Here is a 24,300-nt window from a genome sequence, read left to right as displayed (position 1 = left end):
CCACTGCACTCCAGCCTGGGCGACAAGAGTGAGACTCCATCTCGAAAAAAATAAAATAAAATAGAAAAAAAGGGCTGGGCACGGTGGCTCACACCTGTAATCCTAGCACTTTGGGAAGCCACCAGGTGGGCAGATCACCTGAGGTTGGGAGTTCGAGACCAGCCTGACCAACATGGAGAAAGCCGGTCTCCACTAAAAATACAAAATTAATCAGATGTGGTGGCTCATGCCTGTAATCCCAGCTATTTGGGAGACTGAGACAGGAGAATCGCTTGAACAAACCCAGGAGGCTGAGGCTGTGGTGAGCTGAGATAGTCCCATTGCACTCCAGCCTGGGCAACAAAAGCAAAACTCAATCTCAAAAAAAAAAAAAAAAAAAAAGAGAAAAGTAAAAAGAGTTGTGCAACTATAACCACTATCTAATTTCAGAACATTTTCTGTACCCCAAGAAGAAACCCCATACCTATTAGCAATTATTCCCCATTTCTCTCTCCCCCACAGGCTATGGAAACTAATATTTCTGTCTCTATTGATTTGTCTGTTCTGGACATTTCATATAAAGGGAATCATTTATGTGACCTTTGTGATTGGCTGCTTTCATTTGGCATAATGTTTTCAAGATTCATTCATGTTGTGGCGTTATCAGTATTTTTTTTCTTCTTAATGCCAAATAATATATCACTGTATGAATATACCACATTTTGTTTATATATTCATCAGTTGATGGAAATTTGGGCCATTTGCTTTTTGGGGGCTATGATGAATAATGCTGCTGTCAACATTCATGCACAAGGTTTTGTGTGGACATACGTTGTCAAGTCTCTTGAATATATATCTGAGTGGAAAAGTTGGGTCACATAGTTTGATCCCTTCTTTCAATCTGGATCTGGATATTGCAAGGACTTTATGTAAACCAGGATAAACTTCTACCACAGAGCTCCAGTGAGTAATACACTGGATTAATATCTGAATATAAGAGAGAGATAAATTTCCACTAGCTCTTAAGAAGTATAGCTGACCAAAGATGTGCTGGATGACTTTGACAGTTGTGTTTTCTTCCTTGAAGGTATTAACAAGGATTTAAGATGCTATTAAGGAGACTGAAATATGGGTGGTGCTTGGATTAGTAAAATTTCAGATTAATTCATTTCCTTGTATGAATAGATACTGTATTTCCTAGGTATTGTGCTAAGTTTTGGTAGTGGACAAAACCTACCCTCAGAAAGCTCAAAATAAAGAGCTTTTTTTGGAGACTTTATGATTTTGAGAGTCTATGATAAAAGGAAAGAGAATAGTAGAAGTAAAACAACATGCTTTTTAAAGTTTGCTGGATTTTTCTTTTTGAGGTAGAGTAAAATTTATTATAATTATCATGCTGTATTTTTTTTTCTGGAAATGTTCTTTAGAAGAATTACCTTTGTAAAGATACTAAAAATATTAATTAGTAATACATTATTAATATACTTGAAATCATGCTCACTTAGTTTTAGTGCTAATTTGAATTTCATTGAATTTGTGAAGTGATTTTCATTTGAGAGTCAATTATTTTAACTTTCTTTAATTTTCTCCTACATAACCCAGAAAATTATGTTACACTTGGCGTAGTCTAAAACCTATTTGACATTCACAATTTGAGCTAGTAAATGCTGCTTATAGATTCATAAATGGCAAAAAGTCTCACTGATTCAAAATCTGCTCTTACTTATATTTACAAACATTTTTATAGCATTTAAATGCCATATTTGAATTTTTTAAATGTGAGATTAATTTGGTGATCAGAGTCTTCAGTGTTTTGCTTTAGCAAGAATGAAAAAAAGTACAAAGTATTTGGTAAACAAAATCCATGTGTATGTTTTTTCTGAATTATTTACTTATTATTGAGCCATAGGATAAAATATTTTCATGGCTTTTGAAACATATCTCCATAATGCTATATAAAAGATTTGTTTCAGTTTATAATTAAGAAAGCAGTGAACAAATGATTAGTTATTAAATGGATCACTTTTAGTGCTAATATTGTAGCCATAGAATGATAAGTTAATGTTGGTTTGATTAACATTTTTTGATAGCAGGGATGAATACTTTTCCATGTTTGTTTTTTAATTGTGTTTTTTGAACTTTGAAAGGCTCTTTAAAATACAGAAAAATCTGTCTAAATTCTGTCCTGTTTTTCTGTTGTTTATTGCCTCTGTGTGTGTGTGTGTGTGTGTGTGTGTGTGAGAGAGAGAGAGAGAGTGAGAGAGAGACAGAGACAGACAGAGACAGAGACTGACAGGCAGACAGACTGGTTTTCCACCAGTAATTCCAGGTGGATATCTAGTCTATTTAAATACCGTTAAAGAACCAACCAGTAGCACCACACTATTAGGTCTTATTTGAGAGGTGGCAGGCAATACCCAAGTAGGAACCAGTTTTAATGCCTTTCTTGATGTCTCTTTCAAACTCCTAAAGTTAAATGCATTAAACATGTTTTCTGATAATGTGTTTCTCTTATCATCTTCATCAGTAATACTAATCACCTCTTTTCAAGCAGATTAACACTTCATTTGGCATGGAATTTTCAAAAATTACTAGACTGTGTGGTAGGATAGGAGTGAGCAGGACTGGATACACAGCCTTGCTTACCTTGCCACTTGAAGGCATTAACTTTTCATCCTTGACTTTGTGAGTTATAAAATGCTTTTGGTAGTAATATTACCCTTGCAAGAGTAGAGTGAGAATTAAATGAGATGTGAGTGTAACTTCCTAGTGCATTGCCTGGTTTATTAGCTGCACAGATCTAGCCATTTCCAAGGAACAATGTGAGACTCCTGGTGGGCAAGTATCTGCACATGTACTTGACTGTAAAATTCCATAGGTGGGGAGAAGTGTCTTTTTCACACCCATCACTAGGGTCATGGCATAGGCACTTATGACAAAAGACCGATTAACAAGAGAAAAACATACAAATTTATCTAATAAGTTTTTAATAACACAGAGGAGCCTTTATAAGGCACTGAAGACCCAGAAAGTCAGGCAAACCTGTGTATTTCTTATGCTAGGTTTGATGAGGAGTGGACAGTCATGAAAAAATATGTTTAGAGGACAAGGTTATGATCTAATGGCAGTAAATGGGGAATTTAGCAAGGCGTGTTTGTTCAGACTCTTCTTGGCACCTCTGTGTCTTCGGCTCCCTTCCTCTGGGTATTGGGAAGGTGCTGGTGGTCTCTTGAATGAGGGTCATATGGTCTGCTTCAGGGGAAGCTCAGAAAATTCTTCCTAGGTTTTATGGGTGGAAGGGCTGGGGGGAAGGTCAGGGATACCTTTCCTTTTCTGCTGTTTTCACAAATGCCAGGGTGCTATATTTTAGGGTACCATGTACTAAACTGCATCAAATCTGTACATGATTAGAATTTTCTTCTAAATTACTTCTGCTTTACCCTCCCACTCCAAGTCTGTCATGGTGTGATATAATAAAATATACATTTGGTCTTTGTTCCGGTTCCCGGCACAGAGCTCCTAAAACTCTAAAGTATCTTTCATTATTTATAATCAGCCCCTTTTCACCATATCTGAGTTCATGCTAATGAGGTAACTATTGTTGGGCTCCTGGATAGTTTCAGGATAGGAGCTGGTAGCCAGCAAAACCAACCATGTGATTAGATAACTTTCTAATACCTACTTAGTATTTTACTTTACCTTATCATAATCACACACATTTTAGAAATAGCAGATTCACTTTTATGAATTTTGCTGTTGCTTTCTTAAGGATTAAACCAGATAGCATTATTAGCAAAATGTTTTGTCAAAATTAGTTATTTTAAGTAGTTTGATAATTTGGCAAAGGCAGAGATTCTTTATTAACAATGTTAGCTGTAGGACAGGTAGAAAAAGGGAATTGGGTAATAGAAATGTCTATATTTTCCCTTAGAGGATACGTCCTTTCTCCATCTTTACTCCTCTGTGTCCCTCTCTTATATAACTACTTCTTCATCCTTATTTGCAGAGCTCTCATAGTGTACTGGAAAGAACACTAGACCAGGAGTCCAGAACACCTGCTTTCCACACACTGCAAGCTTTAGTGGTTGGAGAATCAGTCATGATTGTTTCTGAGCCTTGGTTTCCTGAACCATGCAAAGGGAGCTGATACCTGCCTTTCCTATCTCAGTGTCAAATTGAACATTGCAATGACGAACAGGAAAGTCCTTTGCCCAAGATACTCAGAAGTGTGGCAATGTGAGGAATTAAGGTTAAAAGGTATAAACTACTGACTTCAAATCCATTCAGGCTAGTGGAATTACCCCAGTTCATTTGAATAGCAATACCGGATGTCACTTGCTAAGGGGCATGTGTTTCTTCCCTCTTTTAGTTTTGTTGACATTCTGCCAGTAAATTTTAGTTAGGGAAAACAGAAGCCAGAATTCTGTGACATTTGTTCCTGGCAGATGATTAACTGTATCTACTTTAATTTTCTAAATTAGCTTGAAGCTACTTACATATGAGCATGACTCAAAAGAAATTTATAAAAATATAAAAAAAGTGATCATACATCAAGAGGTAAAAATCACAAAGGAAAATTTTAATGTACTGAAACTTTGTTTATATGTGGTCCACTTTATTAAGCACCACAAAATTAAGGGACAGAGTGGGAAAATATTTGTAACATACAGAAGAGAGAAATAGTGAATTTCCTTAATATGGCGCTTTCCTAGATCATTGAGAAAAAAAAAAAAAGATGGAAAAATGAGTAAAACACTTGAAACCTATAAAAAATCATACAAAGTCAATAAACCTATGAAAATGTTCACCCTTTATTAGTAATTCAAAAATCTGAAATAAAACCAAGTTAGTTATTTCTTAGAGACAGGGTCTCTGTCACCCAGGCTGGAGTGCAGTGGGTGTGATCATGGATCATATAACCTCCAACTCCTGAGCTCAAGCAATCTTCCTGCCTCAGCCTCCCAAGTAGTTGGGACTACAGGTGTGTGTCATCACACCCAACTAATTTTTAATAGTCTGTTTTAGAGACAGGGTCTCACCATGCTATCTAGGCTAGGAGACTATTTTTTACCCCATCATATTAGTAAAGATTAAAAAATACACCACCAAATGTAGTGTGCATCTCTTCTATTTCTAGTGAAATTATAGAATGATACTGGAGTAGTTTTACAATCTATAACATTTAATATAATTTATAAAACTTTGACCAAACCATTTTACTTTAATAATTCATCCTAAGGAAATAGCTGTGTATTTAAAAATTGTTATAAAGTTGTGCATTTCAACATTCTTTAAAATAGTGTAAAATTTATTTTATTAGCTTGGACACAATCTAACTGTGTAGAGTCATTAGTCAAGAGTTTTGTGGGGTTTTGAGTTTCAAAACTGGATTTTCACAATGGCACAAATTTGAGGTAATTTGGTGATGCGTATGACAATAATTCATTAGCTTCTGATAACATAAGATTGGTGTAGACACCAGGATATTCAACTTTCATAGGTTTACTCAGTTGTGAAATGAAATATCACTACTGGCCACATATGCTGTCGAGGATTTTATGAAATCAAATATTGGCCTGTGGGTCAGATTTTTATTTTACTGACGCTCTCAGAAGATTGAGTTTATGCCTTTGACAGGTCCAATTGCTGTTTGATTAGGACTTTCATTCTTAAAACATGGCTGTGCCAAGGGAATTCTCACTATCTTTTATGTCTATGAGAAAGTGCCAGTACAGCCAGAAAGGCTGAGATTTCTCTTTCTTCTCTTCCTTTCATCTACAGATAAAGGATCACAGATATCCACTAATCTGTGGTTCCAAAGTATTTACTAGATCTGATTGAGAGTTTTTGTTTTGTTTTGTTTTGCTTTGTTTCATTCCCCACCCACCCCAACCTCATATTTGCCAAACAGCCACCTACATCTCCTCCAGAGTTCCTATCCATTTCTTGGCATTGGAGTTGAGTGTTTTTTTTTTTTGTTCCGTCCTTTTTAGTGTTTTGGTTCTGGAGTGACAATTTGATTTCATTTCCCCATCCCCTTGGCAACCTTTCTTAGCAAGCCCCTATGCTCTTTATATTTTTTTGTTTCTTATGGATTGAGGAGGAAGGAAGAGAAGGCAGGAATATTGAAGTGCCTTTATATAGTTGGAAAACCCTCCTAGGCCAGGCCCAGTGGCTTGCCCCTGTAATCCCAGCTATAGGGGCAGGCAGGAGGATCACTTGAGCCCTGGAGTTCAAGATCAGTCTGAACAATATAGTGAGACACCTTCTCTTAAAAAAAAAATTAGTTGAGTGTGGTGGCGCTTGCCCATGGTCCCAGCTACTTGTGGGGTGGAGGCAGGAGGATTGCTTGAGCCTGGGAGTTGGAGGCTGCAGTGAGCTAGGATTGTGCCTGGGCCACAGAGCAAAACTCTGTCTCTGAAACGAAATAATTTTAAAAATTTAAAAATTTCTACTAGCTGTTATCTAAGAGCAAAGGCTACCTTTTATAGTAAGTCAAAAGTAAGTTTCTGTTTATACAAGGCTTTCATCTGAAATATGCATGTGGATAGTTAATTCCAAGAGGATTTTCAGAGATTTCCTGTTTCCCTGCTACAGGGCCCTCTCCTTATTGTAATCTGATATAGATCTATACATTACCCACGTAGTAGCTCTGAAAATTGCACCTTTAGCCCCTTTATTCTTTCTGCTAAAATGTTTCCTTGATCAGTCTGATCCACTTATAGGAATCACGTGTGCCCTCTCCCTTCCTTACCCTTCATTGAATCCAGAATGGCTTGGTAAGAGTTCTGGTCATTGTAATCATTCTAATCTTCTCTCTTATGAGAAATAATTATAAAGTCTCCTTTGCTTATAACTATCCCATTCTGGTGATAATGTATCTTTATCTTTTTTGCACCTTCCTCATATAAAAGCAGTTCTTTGAGGTGTTTTCCTGAATTTCTGTACCATTTTTCTTTTTTCTTTTCTTTTTACTTTCATTTATTTATTTATTTTTTAGACAGGGTCTTGCTCTGTCACATAGGCTGGAGTGCAGTGGTGCTGTCTTGGTTCACTGCAACCTCTGACTCCTGGGTTCAAGCGACTCTCCTGCCTCAGCCTCCCGAGAAGCTAGGAATGTAGGCACCCGCCACCATACCTGGCTGATTTTTGTGTTTTTGGTAGAGATGGGGTTTCACCATGCTGGCCAGGCTGGCCTCGAACTCCTGACCTCAAGTGATCTGCCCACCTTGGCCTCCCAAAGTGCTGGGAATTCAGGCATGAGCCACCACGCCTGGCTGATTTTTCTTAATTATTCACAATTAAAGCAGTTGAGAGATCATTCAGAGTAATTACATCTTGTAATATTTTTGCTGCATCGAGTATATTTTCCAAATAACATTTTCTGTGAAATCATCTATTCAAATGCTGTGAAATATGTGGTTTCCTTTTAGGATGAATTAGAGGTAGCTAGTTTGAGGAGGTAAATAGTTACTGTGGTTGTCTTATTCAGTTGAATATGAAATAACCATTCATTTAGAGGTGTTTCTTCACTCCCTCTTGAAATTACCCCAAAATACAGTAAAGACAATCCCCCTGTGTAAAACCACAGATACAAAGAGAACAGGGGAGGAGCAACAACATTTTAAAACTTGTCTGATTTAAAGGAGACCCCAGAACACTGAAATTCAATCTCATAGAGTGAGAAGCCACGAAGCAACTCCATTGGCCCAGGGGAAGCCCCTGATAAGTTCAAAAATTGATGTTAGTTACATGATATTCCTGAAAAGAGGAGAGGTGGGGTTGAAAACAAGCACTGGTTGAAAGTCTGTTTAAGATATGGTTACAGCTTCAGATCTTCTCCCCCAAACCTTGTAGCAGGGCAACTGTCCCTTCTCTACCCTGGCATAAAACTGTATGTAAGAGGTAAGGGGGGCCATGCATGGTGGCTTACTCCTGTGATCCCAGTACTTTGGGAGGCCGAGGCAGGCAGATCACCTGAGGTCAGGAGTTTGAGACCAGCCTGGCCAACATGGTGAAACCCCGTCTCCACTAAAAATACAAAAAATTATCTGGGTGTAGTGATGCACGCTTGTAGTCCCAGCTACTCGGGAGGCTGAGGCGGGGGAACCACTTGAACCCTGGAGGTGGAGGTTGCATTTGGCTGAGATTGTGCCACTGTACTCCAGCCTGGGCAACAGCGTGAGACTCTGTCAAAAAAAAAAAAAAAAAAAAAAATTAAAAGAGGTAAGAGGATCTGATGTAAGTGATGCCACACACAGCTCAGTGTGGGTACTATATGGAAAACATGGGGATTATGAAGATGGCTATAATAACTGCCATATTCCCATATGTATGTGTCTTTGCAATGCAACTTTGGCACTCCTTCCACCAAGAATTGAATTCGATTTTCCTGCTTCTTCAATCTGTGCCAGTTTATTGACTTGCTTTGATTAGTAAATTGTGGTAGGACTGATGTACAGGTTCTGGAGCCTAGGCCTCAGGGAGTCTTGAAGATTTCATCCTCACCCTGTTGGAACTGTGGGACTATCATGTGAGGAAACCAGGGGAGTTTCCTTGGGGATGAGAGACTACATAGAGGAAGAGGCTCAGCCAATAGTCAGCACCAACCACAGACATGTGGGTGAGGCCATCTTGTACCATCTGGCAAGTAACCAGATGCCTGTAGTCACATGAAGAACTCTAAATAAGAACAGCAGAATAACCATCCAGCTGAACCCAGTCTGACTTGCAACCCTACACAATTGTTATCAAATAAACAGTCGTTGTTTTAAGTTTCTAGCTTATGGGGTGGTTTGTTTCACAGAAGCAGAGAATGAATGCAAGGATTAGTGACCATCTATGCATTGAGATGTGAAAACCATAGCCCTCTTCCAATGTTCAGTTCCCAGGTTTATTGATTTTAAATAACCAAGGCTTACCAGTGTTTGAGGAAATCCTCTACTATAAAGAACAGAGACTACTAAAGCAAATAAATAGAGACAAGAAACTTGGAGGAAACAGGTAATGCAAGGAGGAGGAAACTTTAAAAATTGTTGTTAATGTTATCAGAATGATTCAAATATTGTTGCCATAAAGCAACAGCAAGATGCTATGACAGATTAGGCACAGTGACTCATGCTTAAAATTCCAGCACTTTGGGAGGCCAAGGTGGGAAGATTGCTTGAGGCCAGGAGTTCAAGACCAGCCTGGGCAACATAGCTATACCCCGTCTCTACAAAATAAAAATAAAAATAAAAAAACCAACCAGGTGCAATGGTGTGTGACTGTAGTCCCCACTACATGGGAGGCTGAGGAGGGAGAATCACTTGATCCCAGGATCTGGAGGCTGCAGTGAGCCATGATTGTGCCACTGCACTCCAGCCTGGGTGACAGAATGAGGACCTGTCTCTTAAGAAAAAAAAAGATGCCACGAGAAAAGAAGATTCAGAGAAAAAAAAAAAAAAAGCTCTTGGAAACTAAAAGCATGAGAAGAACAAACAAAAAAGAAATAGAAAAGATAGAAGAAAATAGAAGGGAGAAACTTATCAAATAAATAATACAAAAAATTTATTAGCATGGAAAGGTAAGATTCTCTAGACTGACAAACCCAAATGAGGGCCAACCTCAGTTTAAAGATCCACAAAAAGGTAAATCAGAGTGAAATTTCACAGTTCCAAGGATAAAATGGAACCCTGAGTGCTTGTAAAAAGAGAAAAACTAAACTAAACTAATTAGAAAACAACAAATCATTCTGTGAAAAGGATTGGAATCAGAATGGCATCAGATTTCTCAACAGCAATTCTGGAAGCCAAAAATCATGAGAGCAATGATTCAACCTAGAATTTTCTGCCAAAAACTGTCAAACAAATGTGTGTGTGGAATAAAAAACAAATACACCAGAGCACACACAAAAACACATGAGGGAAAGAAATAATTTACTTCCTGAGAGCTCTTTCACAAGAGTGACCAAATAAAGTCAGAGCAAAAGCTGAATGCTGTTCCAGAACCCAACCAGCAGGAAAGAAAGAGAACTGCTGTAAGGAGAAAAAAAGCACAATTCATGGATTATCGGTTGCCTTTGATTATGTGGAACTTGAGAGACCATTAGAGTCATTGGGAAGAATTTGTGATAGGTACATTAAAAGTTAACCAAATTGGTAGGAATGGCAGCAAGTAATCATAAAAACTGTTCTATGAGAAAGGTAAACACAATCACAGTGTACAACAGACTCAGCATTGTTCAACATTTGCATACTTGGAATACTTTAAACCCCAGATATTTCATAAAAACTGGATGATATAATTATATTGAGAGGACAGGCAGAGAGGCAGATCTGCTGACCCAGAAGATCTTATTATTATGTTAAAAATCTAACATAATATCTAACACAATAAGAAGTCAATAATTTTTAAAGTGTACAATACAGCATTATAAACATGATAATTAAGAATATAAAGACGGTGGCTGCGGTGGCTCACACCTGTAATCCCAGCACTTTGGAAGGCCGAGGCAGGCAGATCACCTGAGGTCAGGAGTTCGAGACCAGCCTGGCCAACATGGTGAAACCCTGTCTCTACTGAAAATACAAAAAATTAGCAGGGCATAGTGGTGCATGCCTGTAATCCCAGTTACAAGGGAGGCTGAGGCAGGAGAATTTCTTGAACCCGGGAAGTGGAAGTTGCAGTGAGATCCCTGCTCTCCAGCCTGGGTGACGGGGCGAGACTTGGTCTCCAAAACAACAACAACAACAACAACAACAACAACAACAACAAATATATGACCTATTTCAAAAGAAATATCTAGAAATATTGGCATTACTGACTTTGGGGAGTGATTCTGGGTATAGGCGGGGGACTTCTGGTTTTAGTTACAAAAGAATCTTAGTTTTGACTTATTTATTTACAAATATATCACTTTGATAAAAATAAGCTAGTAAGGTTTAGCAATATTAGAATTTTTGCAAGTGATACATTGATTTTGCAATTGGTGTTTTTGAGAATCATAGCCATGCAACAGAGTGAGACTCCGTCTCAAAAAAAAAAAAAAAAAGAAATATAATTGTTTACCCCTTCTGACTTTGTTTTATATTTTCACTCACAGGGAAAATTTTGCTAAAAAGCTTGCAGGAAGTCTGGGGATAAGTAGATAGTGTCAGAATACGGGTATTTTATAGATCTACGACTAGTTTCTACAACTATTTCATCTGAAATTAGTTGTACTTTAATGTGAGGACCAGTGAGTCTTTTCTCTTCTGGATGAGACTAAAGAACTACAGTAAATAAAGGAAAAGAGAATGGAGTCTAATCTTGAATAATAAAAGAAGTTAAATTGTAATAATTGATTTGAAGTAAAGAAATGATTTAGGAGTTTCAGTTACATTGAAATTAAAAAACCGATCAGTTTTAAAAGTAAGCGTTTTAATTTTTCAATAGAAATAAAGAAAAATGCCCAGAGAATAGTTATACAAGAAAGTGCTTTGGACTTGAAGTCAAGAAGGTCCAAATTTGATCTTTGGTTCTGCCTCTTAAACAGTGTTTTTTTGCGGGGAGTTTTGTCGGCCGGGAGCGGTGGCTCATGCCTGTAATCCCATCACTTTGGGAGGCCGAGGCGGGCGGATCACAAGGTCAGGAGATCGAGACCATCCTGGCTAACACGGTGAAACCCCGTCTCTACTAGAAATACAAAAAATTAGCCGGGCGAGGTGGCGGGCGCCTGTAGTCCCAGTTACTCGGGAGGCTGAGGCGGGAGAATGGCGTGAACCCGGGAGGCGGAGCTTGCAGTGAGCCGAGATTCCTCCACTGCACTCCAGCCTGGGCGACAGAGCCAGACTCCGTCTCAAAAAACCCCAAAACAAAACAGTTTTGTGACTTTGGTGGTGATGTTTAATTAACCTCTCTCAACATTAATTTTTCTATCTATAAGGCAGGGATAGAAACACTAAATTTACAAGACTATTTTAAGAACTATTTAAGATTATGTGTGTGAAAGCTCTTTACTGCACATTGACAGCATTACATAAATGTAGAGTCATTATTAAAATAAATCAAATTTTCTCTTAAGTTCTTCTTTTAGCACCAGTTGCCTAGTGTAGAAAGCACAGTATTCAGTATTGGAGACAGCAAGTAACTCAGATGTTCAATGACAAACAAAACTTTCAAATGAACTCCATAGCAAGCAGGGTCAGAGTAGGAGAAATTCCTATTTCTCCCTATCAGCTCTGTCAAATAGGAAGCAAAACAGGGTGAAAAAGGACAGTAAAGAGCATTAACCTGTGTTGAACCTTCAGTCATACAATAAACTTATAATTAACTTAAGTGAAGTCTTAAAAAATTTCAATTATGTAAAATGCAGGATTTTGCTGTTGGGAGATTAATTAAATGAGATCAGAGGATGGGGAAGGTTGGGAGTCAATTGACTCTTACATTTCAATTCTCGTTATTATGGGATTTTACTGTACTTCACAAAGAGTCAATCCTTAATACCTCAATTTTGGTAGAAAGTAGATTATTTTTTCCCATTAATTCTTCTACGGTGCCCAGAAATTTATGAACTTCACAGAATGCTTACTAATATTTTTGCTAATTCAATGAATATTTTCAAATATAATGTTTTTTGTTATAAAAGTCTGTATTGTATCCTGAATCAGTAACATATTCTCTGCTCACCTGCAGTTAGCTCCATCATCTCAGTGAGTTAGTTGTTTTGTTGTCTTTTCATTTTTTTTTTTTAAGATTACATGAGCTTCTGGTAGTCTACCTGAGTCCAGTTTAAGACCTCTACATTCTGAACAAATGGCCTTATAAACAAAGCAATTGCAAAGTGAACTTATTCTTCACATGGAATGTAAAATTGTTATCAATTTGGTTCATTTTATTTTGTGAAAAATTAATTTATCTTTTAGACTTCATGTGCCAAACCTCTCTAGCTCACAGCAGACAATTAATGAGCTGCTCAAAGCCTGCCTGGGTCAGTAGAGTTCCTTGGAGGTATTGCAGTTTCATTTATTTATAATACTTTCAGGTGGTTTCTGGTAATATGGGCCCCTGAATAGAATAAGAATTAGAAAATTTACTCTAAGGATGCATCAGCCACCATGCTAGTTTGAAAAGAAAGAAAGCATTGTGTGTTCTTTTGAGCTGACAAAAAACAGCAATATAGCAGCGCTTCACCCCCAGTTTAAATGGACTGTTTAGAAAAACTAGATTTTAGTAAAATGTAAGTATTAAACCTAAACAAAAATGGAATATTTGAGAAAATATAATTAAAATATGAAATACTAGCTCACAAAATTAGCTTCCTCTATCATTATTCATTAATCTTTTTAAATGTCAATGTTAGATTGTGGGACTAAATGGATTTTTGATCAAAATACCACATTCTTAATGTTGCTGTTTAATTAAAGAAATTATTTCTGAAGAGTTTACTTTTCCCAGTGACACTCAGCATATATTGTTCATGTACCAAATTTGAGACTGACTCAATAATATTAATAATAGCATATACTGCCTTTTTGGTGCCACACAATGTTTTTGCACATATTGATTCATTTAATCCTTATCACTCCGCTATCAGGTAGCCACAGAAAAGGTAAGTAACCTATTCAAAGTTTCACTATTAATAATATGAACTAGATGATTTGAACACAAGCAGTCTAGCTCCAGAGTTCTCTGTTATGCTAGTTACCTCACCTAGCTTTTCATTTTTATTACCTCTTGCTAACCTTTGTGTTCCTGAATTACCATGGCAGATTGATCTGCTCAGTGGATGGTTCTATGGACACACACACACACACACACACACACACACACACACAGAGGTACATTTATTTAGAAACATTCTGTTTTGGTAGGGAATCATTCTTTTTCTACATATATTTATGATCAGCGAACTTTAGTGTTTGTGTAGGAAATGTTAATTTTTGCAGATAGCTGCTAGCTTATAGCGAGTGTATTTTTGGCAATGGATTTACATTGATAACTGGTTTTATTTCATTGCTTCACAGAGAACATTTGTCCAATAGTTGAAGGGCTGTTTTCACTGATTCAATCTAAAAGATGCATAGGAAGATTGAGATCATGGTCATTCTCCAACGAAAGTAGCTGTGATACTAGTAACCCCAAACGCTGCTCATTTAGGTGCTTTGCACCGTGTCAAGAATGCAAAATCAATAAATGTCTTTTTACTGTGGAGGAACATAGTTCGTGAAATTGCAGGTACTCCTACTAGTATTCTGTTTTTCTTAGATGAATAATGTGACAACGGACTATTGTCTTGACATCATAAAGAAGTTTGAAGTTTCAGAAGAAAATAAGGTGAAAAATGTTCTTGGCATAGAAGGTAAAATAACCAATATTCTTTATTTCTCATTTCTTGATTCAGCCTGTTAAATTAAATTCCATCAAAAATTTTTAGGAAAAGAAATCAGGAGATATCCGTGGGATTATATTAATAAATAATTCAAATAAAATCTACAACACACATATATTTTCCTGCAAAGCAAAGACCATGATGTTGCTATTTCTCTTACTTTTGCAACACCCATAAGCATTTTCCACTTCAGGCAAGTCTACCTGATACCACCAAGTGTGATGGATGCCATGACATATTTGGACTTTTCTCAACTGGCTGATATTTGGAAATAGCCTCAGCCTGATAATTTCATGAAGGGAAATTCAGTCCTAAAATAAGTTCTCTCTGAGACTAGTGACTTGCCATGTTTCTTTTAAAATGGTAGCAACTGACTGTTTTTCCTAATTGGTAGCTTTGGAGAAGCTGTTGGAACCACAAATCTCATTAATACAGTGACTTCATTTTATAGTTGAGGAAGTGAGGCTCAGATAAGTTAAATAATTCGCCCACAGTTATGTACTCAGAATCTAGCTCCTGGAATGTCAGACATAAATAATATGGTAGAAATATAGCTAATGTATGTATATGTATTTAAAATATGTAAAGAAATACCATGAAGGCTGCCACCCAAGAGGAGGATCTTTCAGGCAGAGCAGATGATCTTTAATGAAAGACCAGCTGCCTGTAAGAGCATGCAAAGCCATGGTTTAGCTAATCAATTTTGACCATTGGCCCCCTCATTACTTCTGCTGCCAGATCAGTGTGAATAAGGGGGGTTTAATACCATCTATTTACTTCTAGGGGTGATAGGTGATTAAAATGAAGTGGAATAATTTAAAATCTTAGATCATTAGCTGGGTGTGGTGGCTCACACCTGTAAACCCAGCACTTTGGGAGGCTGAGGGAGGGGGATCACTTGAGGCCAGGAGTTTGAGACCAACCTAGCCAACATGATGAAACCCTGTCTCTACTAAGAATACAAAAATTAGCTGGGTATGGTGGCACATGCCTGTAATCCCAGGTACTCAGGAGACTGAGGCACGAGAGTCCCTTGAGCCTGGGTGGTGGAGGTTGCAGTGAGCCGAGATCGTGCCACTGCACTCCAACCTGGGTGACAGAGTGAGACTCTGTCTCAAAATATAAAATAAAATAAAAATAAAACGAAATCGTATATCATTAAAAACTGTTTTAAAAACAACCAGAGATGATAAACTAACTTGGGCCTTTTCTGTGCTAAGAAATGAATCTTTTCTTTGGTGAGGCCCAAAAAGATGGAATTAAACATGGTTTCCTAAGTTATGAACATAAAAGTTGGCATGAAGAAATTAAATTTCAAAGGATATTTTCAAATATAATCATACCAAATGATATTTGAAGACTTGAAGTAATTTACCCTATAATTGTTCTGTTTAGATACTTGCAAGTCATCCATGTATTTATTTGTTATATTAATGAAAACCTCTTTGACCCAGGCATTATATTTTGAAAGATTGTAAAAAAACTGATAGGATTTTCTAAATAATCTTAAAGGACTATTTCAAAGTTATAAAATGTGCCAGCCATTAGCAGCATTTTTTCAAACCAGTTTGGTTGTCAGTCACACCCTGAATTTAGACAGTGTTTAACTTTTGACATACTACCTTAATTATGGCACTGACTTTACTATATTTCGGATGAACTTAATAACCTATCAATTGCTGGTTGATCAGGGTACCTCTTGGTATAACTATGGCTTTAGCATGGCATTAGTCACTGCATAAGCATAGCTTGAGTTCAGTCATCAGTAATTGGCTTGGCCCCTCCTTTACCTAGTCAAAATTCTTAAAAAGGCAACATATATCTATTATGTATGTAATATATAATATATATAACATTATATATATATATGGTTATATTTAAAAGGCTATTCTTAAAAGTCATATTTTATTTTTTGACATTGTCTGTTTGACTGTATTAGGCTGTTCTTGTGTTGTCATAAAGAAATACCTGGCCGTGCATGGTGGCTCATGCCTGTAATCTCAGCACTTTGGGAGGCTGAGGTGGGCAGATCACCTGAGGTCAGGAGTTCGAGACCAGCCTGGCCAACATGGTGAAACCCCATCTCTACTAAAAATGCAAAAAAATTAGCCACATGCAGTGGTGCATGCCTATAGTCCGAGCTACTTGGGAAGCTGAGGCTGGAGAATCACTTGAACCCGGGAGGCGGAGGTTGCAGTGAGCCAAGATCATGCCACTGCACTCCAGCCTGGGTGATAGAGTGAGATTCCATCTCAAAAACAAACAAACAAACAAACAAACAAACAAAAAAAAAACCCAAGGCTAGGTAATTTATAAAGAAAAGAGTTTTAATTGGCTCACATTCTACAGGCTGTACTGGAAGCATGGTGCCAGCATCTGTTTGGCTTCTGGGGAGGCTGGAGGGAGGTTTTACTCATGGTAGAAGGTGAAGTGGGAGGAAACAGGTCACATGGCTTGAGCTGGAGCAGGAGAGAGAGTGGAGTGGAGGGAGCCATATACTTTTAAAGAAACAGATCTCAGGAGAACTCATGCACTATTGCAAAGACAGCACCAAGCCTTGAGGGATCTACCCCCATGATCCATACACCTCCCACCAGGGCCCACCTCCAACATAGGGGATTATATTTCAACATGAGATTTAGGTGGAACAAATATCCAAACAATACTATTGACCTCAAGCAAATCTCTAATTTTTCTAGTTTTCCCCACAAAGGCTGTCCTGAGGGTAAATAAGACAATCATTATGAACATTTTTTGACCCCTTTTGTCCCTCTTAGAGCCATTAAGTATGTATGCTTTGAAAGCTATGGCAAGTCACTCTCTCTTTCTTCCAAAGGCTTCACAAACTTCATGCGTAGTCCTGCCTGTGATATATTTAACCCATTGCACCATGAAGTGTACCAAGACATGGATCAGCCCCTCTGCAACTACTACATTGCTTCCTCTCACAATACATACCTGACTGGGGACCAGCTCCTTTCTCAGTCCAAAGTGGATATGTATGCACGGGTGCTGCAAGAGGGCTGTCGCTGCGTGGAAGGTATGTGCACTTTTTCTGAGTTCTGGTGTGTATGGGCGACCCTGTCCTTCAATCAGTCTGTTGAGTCTAGAATGAAGAATGGAGACCTGAAACACACTCACACTAATTAGTACTATTTTTTCTGCTCATTGTAAAGTCAGTCTTAACTCATAATTCTCTCTGGCTCCTTATTGTTCAATTGGGAGAAAGAGGTATGTGTTAGCAGTTGTGAAGCATACCGTTAGTTGCTGAGAAATTATGATGAAAATTAAAGTCTTCCTAGAAATATATTTTTAATTATACAATTGCAAAAATCGTTCAGGAGAGCTCTTTTTTTTTTTTTTTTTTTTTTTTTTTTACTTTTATTTTTATTTTTTGAGATGGAGTCTCGCTCTGTTGCCAGGATGGAGTGCAGTGGCGCGATCTCGGCTCACTACAATTTGTGCCTCCTGGGTTCATGTGATTCTCCTGCCTCAGCCTCCCAAGCAGCTGGGATTAGGGGAATGCCACCACACCCGGCTAATTTTTTTTTGTATTTTTAGTAGAGACGGGGTTTCACGGTGTTAGCCAGGATGGCCTTGATCTCCTGACCTCATGATCCACCCACCTCAGTCTCCCAAAGTGCTGGGATTACAGGTGTGAGCCACTGCGCCCGGACAAGCTCTTTGTTTTTAAGATACTTCGTGGTCTATCAGTTAACCAACACTTATTAAATTTCTAGTGAGTTCCAGGTGGTGAGTATACAGAAGTAAGTAAAATATGAATTCTGTCTTCAGGGAGTTCACGGTCTAGTAGAAGGGATGAACTTTTTTAAAAAAATAATATAAACCAGGCGTGGTATTGTACACCCATAGTTTTAGCTAACGGGAGGCTGAGGTGGGAGGATTGCTTGGGACCAGGAGTTCAAAGCTGCAGTGTGCTGTGATTGTGCCTGTGAATAGCTATTGCATTCCAATCTGAGCAACATAGTGAGACTCCACCTGTAAGAGAGAGAGAGAGAGCGAGAGAGAGAGAGGGAAACAATGTGAAAATTCCACCAGTTGATTGATATACAATGGTATAGAAGTGGGGGTATAGAGAATGAAGTGTGAGGTAAAATGTGATGAGAAATCAGTTAGGCTAGGAAGGGAGCTGGGGGTCAGCTGTAAAGGGTTTTGAGTGCTATGGTGAGGAATTTCAATTTCAGTTTTTGGTAATGAGGGGCCAGTGAAGGGTTTTAATATCTGCAGTGATATGATCAGATTTGCAGTTTAGAAAGATTATTTGGGCAACAGTGTAAAGGATAATTTTAAAAGTTTTTTTTTTTTTTTTGACATGTGTGTTTGTGGAGGGAGAAGGGAGGTGAAACTGGAGGCAGGAAGATGGTGGGAAGGCTATCACAGTGAATCCAAGGGAGGATTCCAAAATCTTGGACTAAGTGAGAAAGAGATGATGATAAGGATGCGGTATTAAAGAGGTAAACTTAGTGGAACCTGGTGAGAGAAAAGAATGAAAAGAATGAAGGGGAGAGCTAGAAGGTGGTTGGTGCCACCCCGTACTGTAGGAAATCTGAGAGGAAGAGCCTAAATGAGTCTAGTTTTCCATCTGCTGAATTTAGAGTGATTTTATAACGTGTACGTGGACATCTTTATCAGTCACTTGGATAACAATGTCTGAACTTAATGAAGAGTCTGGGCAAGATAAGGATTCCAAAGTGCTGAACTTAGTATGTGGTAATTAAAATCATGAAAGTGTACAAGATCACTTACAGAGAGAAGGGGAAAAGAGAAAGAGGCCTGAGGACTTCTGCGATCCAACGATTAGGAGTAGGAAGTGCAAGGGGAGCCAGCAAGGCCAGTGCAGAGAACAGGAGTACTTGCATCTAAAGGATGAAAGGGTTAGAAAGGAATGGCCAGAAATGCCACAGGGAACAGAAAAGTAAAATAAAACGAAGTATCCAATTTAGTTGCATTTGATAGCGGGGAATTGTTGGTGGCCTTTTCTATGTAGGTTGATGATATGTTAGTGGGCAGTTGGTTACCTGCTGTGGGTTGGTGACTGGGCATTTTTCTGCATCCAAATGCTTGATGATACAGGCTGTGGGGCAGTTTTGAGACTTGGAAGTGGGGGAAATAATATAGGTTTTTTTTCAGGTGGGATAAAGGGGACAAGAGATTTTTGAAAGGGCGTATGCCTGTTTTCTCAGAGAAGTAGGAGACAGCATCATCCAGTCAGTATAAAGTGAATGGAGGTTGGCCACAGGGCTTAAAATCAGCAAACTGTTAAAGAAGTTATCAGAGAATGCGAAAGGAGTTGATAAAGTAAGTCAGAGAAGGCCAAGCTGATTTCAAAAACAGTCTTTACTGATTCAAAATCTGGATGCTTAGACTCCTTTCGATCCCATCCCCAACAGTACTCATCTGCTTAGAGAAGGAGTGAAGACAGATTATGGAATTGATCCAAGTCTCAGGATTTCTAGGTCATATTAAATATCTTCAGGATATTGGTGAGAGCTCTTATAAGTAACTGACAGGGGCTGCATGGTTCTAGGAAAGGAAGCGAAGTGGATAGGGCACCATAAAATAAGATTAAGAGACTAGAAGACTCAAATAAATAGAAAAATGTGGAAAGTTGTCATCACACTTAAAAAACATGAGAACAGAGAGCTGTCATTGCAATGGGATTTTGTCACAGGTGACAATATCCAGATTGTGTCATGGGTGAGCATCATGGAAACAGAGTGAAGCAAGGGACTATTGGCCTTGAGGAAGTCAGTGCTAAGGGATTAAATAGGTGGCTACATGGTGTTTTAGCTTACAAAGGATGCAGACAGGAGCAGATTGGAGCTTAAAAACTATAAGCCAGACACTTAAGTATAAAAACAAGTGGCCAGGCACAGTTGCTCATGCCTCTAATCCCAGCACTTTGGGAGGCTGAGGCAGGCAACTCACTTGAGATCAGGAGTTTGAGACCAGCTTGGCCAACATGATGAAACCCCATCTCTACTAAAACTATAAGAATTAGCCAGGTGTGGTGGCATGCGCCTGTAGTCCTGGCTGCTCAGGAGGCTGAGGCAGGAGAATCACTTGAACCCAGGAGGCAGAGGTTGCAGTGAGCTGGGATCACGCCTTTGTACCCCAGCCTGGGCAACAGAGTGAGACTCCATCTCAAAAAAAAAAAAAAAAAAAAAAAAAAAAAAAGAAAGAAAAAGAATGCTATAGAAAAGGTGATTGGAAGATGCTGGAAAGGTATAGCTGGATAGAATAAGCTTCAAAGGAGGAGAGATTTTTTTAATGAGTGTAGAAGAACAATCATTTAAAAGTAGCAGTAAAGGCATAGATAATGCCTTCTGGTTTATATTTAAATCTTTTGTGATTCATACAAAAGGCATCCTTGGAGAAAGGAAGTAGCGTGCTCGAAGGTAAGCTGCTGCTTTGCCAGGGTAAGGAGGTTGAGGAGAATTCCAAAAGGAGTCTGAAGATAAAAGGGAGTTGGTTTATGATTGAATGGAGACACCATGAAGCACAAGGGAATTGTCTTTTGGTTTTGGTGGGGAATGTGCTGGGAGTCAGCAGTGGGATGACTGGTTGTCCTAGGCATGGTGGAAAGTGTAGGGCAATGAATAAAGCAGTAGGACAATGAGATAAGACTGCTTAACTGGAAGGGCCTTCCTTTGTCAGATAGTTTCTAGCTTGAATTTTCTGCTACAAAAGTGACAGCAATATTATTAAGGTAAATCAACATACTTAAAAAATGGGCAGGTATTAAAAACTACCTGCATACAGAAACAATAGGACGACTACAAAGTGAATGCTCTGGAAATGTAGTCTTTCAACAGTATTTTTGCAATAGTTGCAGACAGTACATACCAGCAATAGTGATTAACAATTGAGTAGCTTAAACAACTGAATAATGAAGATGCTATAAAATATTAACAGGAAGAAAATCCTTTCAAGCAATAAGAGGTCTCTAGGTGACATTCTGCTCTGAGCCTGTTGTTTGCTCAGCACTCAATAAGTTTTCATGTCTGACATGCATAGAGATGCCCTGAGCACACAGCCTCATTGGATTCACACTGATGGTTGCCTATCATTGTAAATGCAAGTATGGACAATGACTTTTAGTGACTCCATGAAGTGATAGTCAACTCTAGACAATTTTACAACTTAGTTAATTCTGTCTCTTCTGCTCTATTTATTTTGCTTTTCAGTTCCTTCAGATACCTAGGCTTCTCTTTTTGATTTACCCATTCAAAATCAGTATCCTACCCAAGCCTAACCATATTTCTGTCATTAATTCCTTATATCGACTCAAAACTTCTAATCCTCCGGCTTTGTTTGGGGTATTAAGAAGGAAAGTTATCTGATTAAGATAATTTGTGATAAAGTACACATGAGTTTTAGTTGTTGCTTTTCCAATAGTCTTTTAATTCTAAAATGGGAGCTTTTGAAAATTGTGTGCAGTAGATGACATTGAACAAGAGCCTTCTCTTGTACCTTCTTACTTCCTGTTTTCCAATCACTGCTGTAATACAAAGAAGCCACTTGGCTCTGTATGTCCAAAAGGTTACCTTCTCCAGATACTTGCACAAACGAGGCAATGCACAGCTGTGGTATAATTTTAAAGGATATGCAATTTTTTATGTGCTCTGAAATATCTCCCTCACCAGCTTGCATCAGTAAATTATTTCCCTAGTATTTGACTTAAAGTTCTTATTATTAGAATAATCTATAACTGGACAATAGAAATTGAACTACTATTTCTGGAATGTTTTTCTTGAGGAGAATAATTATATTTATCTCAGAGACTTGGTCAGCTTTTCATTTGACCTATTTTTTCGTATTTGTTTGTTCATTTTGTTTTTGTGTGTTTGACCTATTTCTTATTGGAAATTGTGGTTGTCACTTTGGATTTGAATGTATTGTAGGAAGGAAAAGAGGACCTACTATGATTTTAGCACCTTTAGTGGACCAGGTCTTGGCTAAGTGTTTTCCATGCATTCTCATTTAATTCTTATACCACCACCAAGAAAGAGGGAATAATCTCTTCTTAAGAGATTCAACTCAGAGTTAAATAAATGGCTTAAGTTCCCATAGTTAGGAAGCTTGGAAGCTGGGATTTGAACTCAGGTTGGTCTGACTCTCCAACTGCAGTGTTTTCCAGAAAGTCTGTGTGTTTTTGGAGGAGCAAGCATTGAATGACATGACCAGCCCTAAGGAATTGAATGAGGCTGTCAGGTCACATAAGGATGGCCAGAGAAAGTGAGGAGCACAACATAGAGGGGAGGTTGGCATTAAAAGGAGGAATTTGCTTCATTCATGATTAGGCCTACTACCTAAATATTTAGATGTTCCTGAAGGCTTAGCATTTGGTGACATGATCTCTATGGTCCTCCTAACAATTTCTGTCAGTCCTGTGATTTGAAGTCTTTAGTCTACATTTGAAGCCTGGGCGTGGAGACATCAATTGTATGTATAGTAGTCTCCTCTTATCTGTGGTTTCACTTTCCATGGCTTCAGTTACCCATGGTCAGCCGCACCCTGAAAATATTAAATAGAAATTCCAAAGAGAAACAACATACACGTTTTAAGTTGTGTACCATTCTAAGTAGTGTGATGAAATCTTACACTGTCGTACTCTGTCCCTTCTTCACCACAAGAGGAATGGTGATACAGTAAAATAAGGTATCTTTAGAGAGAAACCACATTCACATAACTTTTATTGCAGTGTAATTGTTCTCTTTTACTATTAGTTATTGTTAATCTCTTACTGACCTAATCTATAAACTAAACTTTATTATAGGTATATATATATATATATATATAGGAAAAAAACAAGAGTATATATATATATATATAGTTCAGTACTCTGCAGTTTCAGGCATCTACTGGGAGCCTTATAATTTATCTCCCGAGGATAAAGGGGTACTCTTGTATACCTAGTGGCATTTTATCTACCATGTGGCCAGATGAAGGTATTTTTTATTCTTAAACAGCTGCAGTTAGAATTTAAAGAACCCAATTTATAGAATGTAGCCAGTCATGGATTGAAAATTTCAGGTCCCACAGCTGTTTTCTGAAGCAACTTTTGCCAAGTGTAGCACTTGAGAGATGGAGAATGATTCTATACAGTGTTTTCACGCTATTGTGACCTGGAGGCTCTCTCTACTTTCAAGCTTCTATTTTGGTAATGTTATGTTTTCCATCTCCATTAGTTCAGCTGCAATAATGTCCTCAGTCAGGATAGGTACACAGTGTCTTGAGGAAGAGCAATAAGTCTTTTTGGTGAGGTGGGCTTGTCAGCAAATCAAATTGATAACATTTTTACATGACCTTTTATTTGCTTGATTTTCAGCCTGAGTTGCTTAATAAATATGGATGTTCTGTCCAGGGGATTTTCATTCTCATTATGGGACTGTGTTGCATTGCTGTTGTAATCGGTTTATGACTTCTCCAGTTATCTCTGGGAGCGCTATCAGGGTGGAACGTCTTTAAGCTCCATTATGAAAAGCTGTTGTGTTAGCTATTTGGCCTTCAGAATGGCCAAATCTTTGTCGGAGTTGCTTTGCTTTTGGGGTTCTATAGTGTGTAACCTGATTGAAAAATGGGCCCTGGCTCTTTTATGAGCAGGGGAATTGGATGGAGGATTTCTACCTTGCCAACATTACCATTTACAACGTTAGCACTTACAGGAAACTTCACTGCCATATGAACCTGGCCATGAATGCCACATATAAAGATGCCCAAAGATTCCCATTTGGGAATGTTGCTATCTTCATCTCATAGACAAGTGATGGAATTAGATATAAAAAGTGAACATTAGGACAACCTCCTGTCCTCAATTATGAATATTCTGCCTATGTTGTCAATACTAGCCGAAGACTGCCTTCTTTCATGACTGGTATAGTTTTAAAAGCTATTTTTAATGTGGACACAGTAAGCAAGTCAGGAAGGTATTGTTTTGTCGCCTTTGC

General features: G+C 38.3%; 1 protein-coding gene across 6 annotated transcripts in view; it reads left to right on the top strand.

Annotated features, from left to right (window-relative positions):
- Nucleotides 1-24,300, top strand: part of PLCH1 (phospholipase C eta 1) — a 281,678-nt gene that overhangs the window by 191,083 nt on the left and 66,295 nt on the right. For all 6 annotated transcript variants that reach the window (XM_023192289.2, XM_023192290.2, XM_023192287.2 and 3 more), the window contains 2 exons: nucleotides 14,206-14,299; nucleotides 17,166-17,369. In XM_023192289.2, the coding sequence (XP_023048057.1) occupies nucleotides 14,206-14,299; nucleotides 17,166-17,369 (298 nt within the window). The remainder of the gene's footprint in view (nucleotides 1-14,205; nucleotides 14,300-17,165; nucleotides 17,370-24,300) is intronic.

This window comes from Piliocolobus tephrosceles, chromosome 2 (assembly GCF_002776525.5).
Source record: "Piliocolobus tephrosceles isolate RC106 chromosome 2, ASM277652v3, whole genome shotgun sequence".
Taxonomy (NCBI): Eukaryota; Metazoa; Chordata; class Mammalia; order Primates; family Cercopithecidae; genus Piliocolobus; species Piliocolobus tephrosceles.
The sequence above is the reverse complement of the archived record's forward strand: the minus strand, read 5'-3'. Positions and strand labels throughout refer to the sequence as shown.